The sequence below is a fragment of the Gouania willdenowi genome, chromosome 8 (assembly GCF_900634775.1).
Source record: "Gouania willdenowi chromosome 8, fGouWil2.1, whole genome shotgun sequence".
Classification (NCBI taxonomy): domain Eukaryota; kingdom Metazoa; phylum Chordata; class Actinopteri; order Blenniiformes; family Gobiesocidae; genus Gouania; species Gouania willdenowi.
In genome coordinates, this window is record NC_041051.1 from 20,334,217 (window position 1) to 20,341,765 (window position 7,549).

Below are 7,549 nucleotides of genomic sequence, written 5' to 3' on the forward strand. Positions count from 1 at the left end.
GGTTTAGTTTAACATCCTCACAAGTGTGGCCCCTGGGCTGCCACTTGCCTATATCTAGTCTACATGATTTAAGGGTAAATTGCACAATCTCCACAAATATTGATACACAGTATCACTTTATCAGGAAGAAGTCCATATGCAAATAATTATCAAAAAAACTGAAGTTTTTGTTACTGTGTTTGTGAGCAATAGCCAATGTTAGGTGTCATACTGCACAGTAGGGACTTGGTCAGTTCCTACTTCTTCCTCTGTGTAAATCATTACAGCATTTTGAAATGAGCCTGTCAAAGCTAGACAGTTTATAGTTTAATAGTTGCCGGAAAAGCAACACTTTAATATTCTGTTGAAATGTATGGAATAATTTAAAAATGCTTATCGCTATGGCAGCAGCGTCTGCTGTGTGACACCTGTTGCTTCCCTTTCTGTCTGTTTCTGTAACAGAATTTAAAACAATGAAGGAATTCCACTTTGTATGTGATTTTTCAATAAAATCATGTATTTTGTGCATGATGACTTTCAAGAGAAAATGCTAAATAAACTAACTTGGACTTTCACTGCAGTGTAATTGATTTATCACAGCTTCCTAACACTGGCCACCCTCCGTTCCATCCGACAGTACTCAGGTTAATGGTGTGAAAAAGGGACCGAGCTTTTCCCAACCTGTCAACCAGTAATTGGCCCACAGTTTCCTTTATTAGCAGTCTGCTACAGGGACTGCAAACACCTCCCAAACTGTGTACTGAGTAATTAGAATTAAAATAAACAAGCAGGGCTTGAGTAAACAAGAATTCTTGCTTGAACTGCAACATTTACAGCTCGTGTAATGTGTTTAATACAATATCCCTCTTTGTCTTAGTCGGGTGAGGATTATGTTAACTTTCTGTTTTTCTTTTTCTTCTTTTTGTAGCTTCATGAGAATGAAAGCAACACATGAATGGGGAGACCAATAGAGCAGGAGGAGACAACTAATGATGGTCACCATTAAGAGAAGAAGCACAAGCCAATCTGTGGTGGAGGACTCTCCTTTAGGCTTTGCCACACACTCTTTGCCGACATACCTTCAACAACCAAATTCTGGATAAAGATATAAACTTAAGCATCTGAACCGTGTATGGGGGAAATATTAATTATCACTAATGAGGAGAAGACAAATGAGGAGGTTGTTTCTGGCTTTGAAGGCAGTTAAACATCCTGCCGGTTCTCTGATAGGATCGTGAAACAACCGTGCTATCATTCTCTTCTGAGTTTGCTTTCCCCTGCACATGACTCGCAAAGAAGCCCCAATGGCCTGCAGCTTAGGCATTATGACGAGTGCCTTCTTTTGGTCTGTAGCCATTGTATGTTTGACTCACGTTGGTAGAGTCAGCGGAGACTGCTGGCTAATTGAAGGTGAAAAGGGCTTTGTTTGGCTTGCTATTTGTAGCCAGAACCAGCCACCTTATGAGGCCATTCCACAGCATATCAACAGTACCATTGTGGACCTTCGTCTGAATGAGAACAAAATCAAAAGTATCCATTACTCTGCTCTAAGCCGTTTTGCCAACTTGACCTACCTGAACCTGACAAAGAATGAAATTTCCTACATAGAGGACGGGGCCTTCTCTGCTCAGTTTAACTTACAAGTTCTTCAAATGGGCTTCAACAAACTGCGGAACCTGACGGAGGGAATTCTCAGGGGTTTGGGCAAGCTGCAGTACCTCTACCTCCAGGCAAATCTGATTGAAACTGTGACACCTAATGCCTTTTGGGAGTGCCCCAACATAGAGAACATTGACCTCTCCATGAACCGAATCCAGCAGTTAGACGGGTCCACGTTTACCAGTCTGACAAAACTCACCACCTGTGAGCTATATACCAATCCTTTTAACTGCTCCTGTGAGCTGCTTGGTTTTGTGAAATGGCTCTCAGTTTTCCCCAATCGGACAAATGAACGGATGGTCTGTGACTCTCCTCCTGGAGTTTCAGGGTACAGCTTGTTAAGCCAGAATCCTAACAATCCAACATATAAAAATGCACTTCACATGCTCACCACTGTATGCACGGATGACGACGGGATGACTTTTTTTTCAGTGCCCAACGAGCCTCCAGTGGTGCCAACAGATTCTCCACTCTGTGGGCTGGAAGACTGTCCCTCAGGCACTGAACCAGAAGACATTACCATCAGTACGATGGAGAACGAGGTGCAAGAGTTCCCTGTGATGAAGGTAAAACAGGTAACCAACACAGGTGCCATCATCACTGTAGATATTCCTCAGCCTTTTAAGAAGATGTACATTCTGGTTCTGTACAACAACAGCTTCTTCACTGACATTCAAACGCTGAACAACATCAAGCAGGACATAGAACTGAAAAACCTCAAGGCCCACACTAACTACACGTATTGTGTCGCTTCAATACGCAACTCTCTTAGACACAATCATACGTGTGTGGTTCTCACTACTGGCCCAAGAATTGTCAGTGAGAGAGCTGTAAACAATGCAACAGCTACACACTACATCATGACAATTTTAGGGTGTCTCTTCAGCATGGTCATTTTTCTTGGAATTGTGTACTATTGCCTCCGAAGGAAACGTCAGCAAGATGAAAAGCACAAAAAATCAGGGAGTCTGAAGAAAAATATAATGGAACTTAAATATGGACAAGAGCTCGAGGGCGGGACTATTTCTCGAATGTCACAGAAGCAGTTACTGGCTGGTGAAAGTATGGCACGCATGCCGTATATGCCATCAGCAGCTGAAATAGAGCAGTACAAATTTCAGGAGTTAAGCGATACCCCTAAAATGATGAAAGGAAATTACATGGAGGTGAGGAGCATGGATCATCATGAGCGTAGAGAGTGTGACATGGGAATGGCAGGGAACAACCAAGGATCAGTGGCAGAGATTTCCACAATCGCAAAAGAGGTCGATAAAGTGAATCAAATAATTAATAACTGCATAGATGCTTTAAAGACTGAATCCACCTCATTTCAAGGGGTAAAATCTGGAGCTGTTTCCAGTGCGGAACCCCAGCTCATGCTTATATCGGAACACCCTCAGAATAAATCTGGCCTTTTGGCTCCAGGATATAATGACAGTTACCACCACTCGCTGCAGAGGTATCGAACCTCTGATGCCTCGCCAAAGAGGCCCAGCACTGCCACAGGAGGGCCGATGCGAAGCCCGAGGCCTTATCGCTCGGAGTACATTGAGAAAACCTCCCCAACTGGAGAGACCATTCTTACTGTTCCGCCGGGAGCCATTATGAGAGCCGAGGCAGAGAAGATTCGTCAGTACAGCAATCATCGACACTCTTACCCTGACGCTCAGATAGAGGAACTCGAAGGACCTGATGGTCATAAGTCCTCCATGTTAGAGCCTCTCACCCACTCTCGCTCCAGAGACTTAGCATATTCCCAAATGTCATCACAATATCACAATCTGAGCTACTCCTCCAGTCCAGAGTACTACTGCAAACCTTCCCACAGCATCTGGGAGCGTTTCAAACTGCACCGGAAACGACATAAAGATGAGGAATACATGGCTGCTGGGCATGCACTGCGAAAGAAAGTCCAGTTTGCTAAGGATGAGGATCTGCATGATATATTAGACTACTGGAAAGGTGCATCCTCCCAAAATAAACCATGACCATATTTAGGTATTTTTAAAATTGACCCCATGTTGCCGAAATGACACAAGAACCTCATTTAACAAAACAAACAATGAATCTTTCTATATTATAATCAACAACTGATTTACTTATTTGACTATGAAGGCAACAGGGGAAAGATTATTTGAAGGTGTTACATTGTGTAAAGCATTGGAAGAAAATTTTATTGCAAAAATGATGATGTATATGTTACAATGGATACTAGGCTATGGGTATCGCATGGATGCACTCTTGTGTACAATGAAACTACTATATGAGAATATGTCTACTGAAACCTTAATGATTTTGAAGAACTTTCCAGACCCTTCAAGGACATTTTCCTTCTCTTCCTGCATATATTCATTCAAATGTGTACAGATATGGGTTTCTATATTTGACGTGTTGTGTAAATGGAAGAGTATATAAGTAAATGAATTACATTTATAAAATGGAGTGTTCTAGGTTCTTCTGTCAATTGAGTTTGACAGTATCTACTTTGACCCTGTGAGAATACCTGTCTTTTTCTTTTTCTTTTTTTCACATCTTATCCTTTTTGCTTGTTTGCTGTTTTTAAAACTTTTATATGATACAAATGGATTCAATCCCCAGTTCACACTGTGCAACAGACTTCATGCAGGTTAAAGGCGTTGTAGTACCGGTAAAAAACAAGGGCCTCTGCCATTAGTTTCATGATCTTCACTGTTACTACCAAAGTAGAAATACCTGAAATGTTTACAATATTTCTGCATGAAATGTGATGGTTTAAGCAGTCTGCTGTAGATTCATGCAGATTTTATATACTTTCATGGGAACTCCTTCAAAGAGAACACATTAGAAAATGACAAATACCCACTTACTGACACCGTTGGTCTTGAAACCTTAAAAAAATAGAAGGCGGCTGTATTTTGTCGCTTTTCTCTTCATTCTGAATGAATGTAACATACACATGATCTAAACAGTCGATGGCAGCTTTTCTGTATATCCTGAAGAACATATTATTTTAATGCCATCACTGGCTATGACTCTTTTTTTTCTTTTTATTTCTATATTTCTTCCAGTGTATTATATTATAAACTGTCCAGTCTAATAAATGATGGGAAGACGTTTTTTCCAGGTGGGCCTTGTTGCTTGCTGATAGGTTACAGTTAATTGTTTTTAAAGCTGCTTGGCTGTGAAATCTTTTTGTATTTTACAAAAAATAACTATGTACAAGGCAAATATCAACATGCTAAAGTAAATCTTGAGAATGTGAACACTTTTTTCTGACTTACTGGCTGTACATTTGTGAATCGGGGGTGGTTGGGGGGGATATGATATTAAATATAACTTTATTTCATGTTTTATTTTTTTTGGTGGATGTCTTTCTAATTCATTCCAAACAGGGTCATGATGATTTGCCACATGTGTGTGAATCAGTGAGGAAGATACTCTTTTGAATCTCTGATTAATGGTTATTGTTAAAATTCTAATATTGGATGGTTTGTTGTCCTATTTTTGATAATCTAAACCTACAGTGCATCAAAGTTTTTATTCGTATTTTCCTAATCTATGAAATAATTTGTTAACACTACTGCTATAAGCTATAATATCACCCTCAAAACTTTTTCCTTTAACGAAGTAGATTTGTTGGATTTAACTCCTCAAAATCAGACTGACAACATCAATTTATTTTGTATCTGGCAGAAGTTTATCCATCAAATGTCAGTGTCGTGGTATTTTGATTATTCACCACTGTGAAGAAGCACCCATGAGCCTGTTACGGATGTATTATGTAAGCACCTTGTAAAGTGTTAACTGGGTTATCTGACTTTATATTTCAATCGCCTTAACATTTTTAAAATTATGTGTACAATAATGTATATTTTATTTTGTTTAATTTCCAATGTTGATACTGTTGTTGAGTGTCCATTTGTTGTTTTTATAAAAACGTTTCAACCGTAAGGTTTCTAGTTCATTTAGCTACTTAGTGACATGGTTTCATACTGCATATTGTAGCACTTCTGTGTCGAAAAGTGTGGAGAAAACCTTTAGACATTCAGCAGTTATTGTTCAAGTGCATTGGAACAAATAAGAGCACAAAATGTGTGTTTTTTTTTAATTTAATTTCCTAAAAACTATGTTATCTGCTTTCAAACAAAGTACTGTGAAATAAAGTTTAGGGTGCGCATACAGTGTACACACAGCATCTGATTTCTTATCTTTATTATTATATATATAAACTTTGATGTAAAACATTGTTTTGAATTTAGTTACTTTTTTAAAGAATGAATTATTATTTTTCAGTCCAACATTCAATAACTGTATTTTTTAATCCTGTACAAGATCATAGTGCAGAGTGTTTCCTTAGCCTTTTGAGCCTCCAACGAAAGTTAATATTTAAAAATATTCATTCAAAATGCACATAAAGACAAACGTAATGGTATTGCTTGGTTGAACAAATATCTTTCTAACTAGTGCAGGTTTTCCTATGATCAGATTAATAATGGCTAACATAGAATGTATATAAATTAATACTAATGTCATGTCTCAATAATATGAGACAATGTGAACAACCCAAACCCAAAATATGTAGCTCTAGCTGGGTTTTTCTATCAAAAAATGGTAAATTAAACCACTTGTAAATCTGCTAGTTTGCAATAATTGAACCAACACCAGTAGCATTTTGTCAGTAGTATCTTAATAACCTAATAATATGAAATTATACAGTGTTTGATGCAAACAAATGCAAAGTCCCAGATTGGGACATGTATTTTTAATTTATACTTAAGTTACAGAGTCTCAAACTTTGAATATTAGTTTTCACTTAGGAAGGTAGATAAACAACACCAAGGCTGCCCAGTCCCCATCCTGCTTTTCAACTGATTTTCTCTTTTCAAGAAAGTGTAAAATTATTCCTACATCATCTGTCAAGTTATGCTTATTGAAATTCTAGTAACTTCTCTACAGAAGTACTTCTGCCAACCTGATATGTAATTTATTTGTTTGTCTGGCCTGGCAGGAAATAGATAGAAGCAACTGTGGTAGGTGTTGCTATCATCAAAATGACAGAGGTGAGCCTTAGGGGAGAAACCACACAGTAAAGCAATTTCTGCACAGTGGGTCCTTATTTAGTTTGTGCACAATTCAACATTAAAACAAACTTGAAGGGAAACTGGAAATGTACATAAAATGTTTTGCTCCAAGTGGAGGAGTTCCAGTACCGTGTGGTCTTGTTAACAAGTGAGGGAAGGATGGAGCAGGAGATCAACAGGCGGTTTGCAGTGATAATCTACATCTGTCATGATGAAAAGGGAGTTGCAATGAAAGGCAAAGCTTTTCATTCACCAGTTGATCTTTGGTTCTACCTTCACCTACGGTCATGAGCTTTAATGACCGAAAGAACAAGAACATGGGAACAAAAGGCCCGGAATGAGTTTCCTCTGTGCGGTCACGGAGCTCTCCCTTAGAGGTAAGGTGAGAAAGTTGGTCATACGGGAAAAGCTGCTGCTCCTCCACATTGAGAAGAGCCAGATGAGGAGGTTCAGGCACCTAATTAGGATTCATTTTGGAAGCATCCCTGGTGAGATGTTCAGGGCATGTCCCACTGGTAGGTGACCAAGAGGAAGACCCAAGACACTCTGGAGTTTCTTGGCTGGCCTGGTAACGCCTGGGGATCTTCGAGCAAGAGCTGGACGAAATGGCCAGGGAGAGGGAAGACAAGGCCACCCTGGTCCTCCTGTGACCTGAAAAAGACAAGCAGTAGAAGATGAATGGAAGATGGTGCCTAATGTAATACCAATTTAAAAATGCATACATATTAAGTTTTCAAAAAACACATTTAATGTAGATTTTTTTGGCAGAACGTGATGTCAAGTCTTTGATTGGGGTGTAGTGTACATTAGGTCCTATCTGATTTCTTTATTTGTCCTCTTCATTTATTTTT

At 39.1% G+C, this 7,549-nt stretch overlaps 1 protein-coding gene across 2 annotated transcripts in view; it reads left to right on the forward strand.

Annotated features, from left to right (window-relative positions):
* The window catches only part of elfn1a (extracellular leucine-rich repeat and fibronectin type III domain containing 1a), a 91,896-nt gene extending 86,108 nt beyond the window's left edge, over positions 1-5,788 (forward strand). For both annotated transcript variants that reach the window (XM_028455931.1, XM_028455932.1), the window contains one exon: positions 908-5,788. In XM_028455931.1, the coding sequence (XP_028311732.1) occupies positions 1,263-3,626 (2,364 nt within the window). In that variant the 5' untranslated portion in view covers positions 908-1,262 and the 3' untranslated portion in view covers positions 3,627-5,788. The remainder of the gene's footprint in view (positions 1-907) is intronic.
* The last annotated feature ends 1,761 nt before the right edge of the window (positions 5,789-7,549 follow it).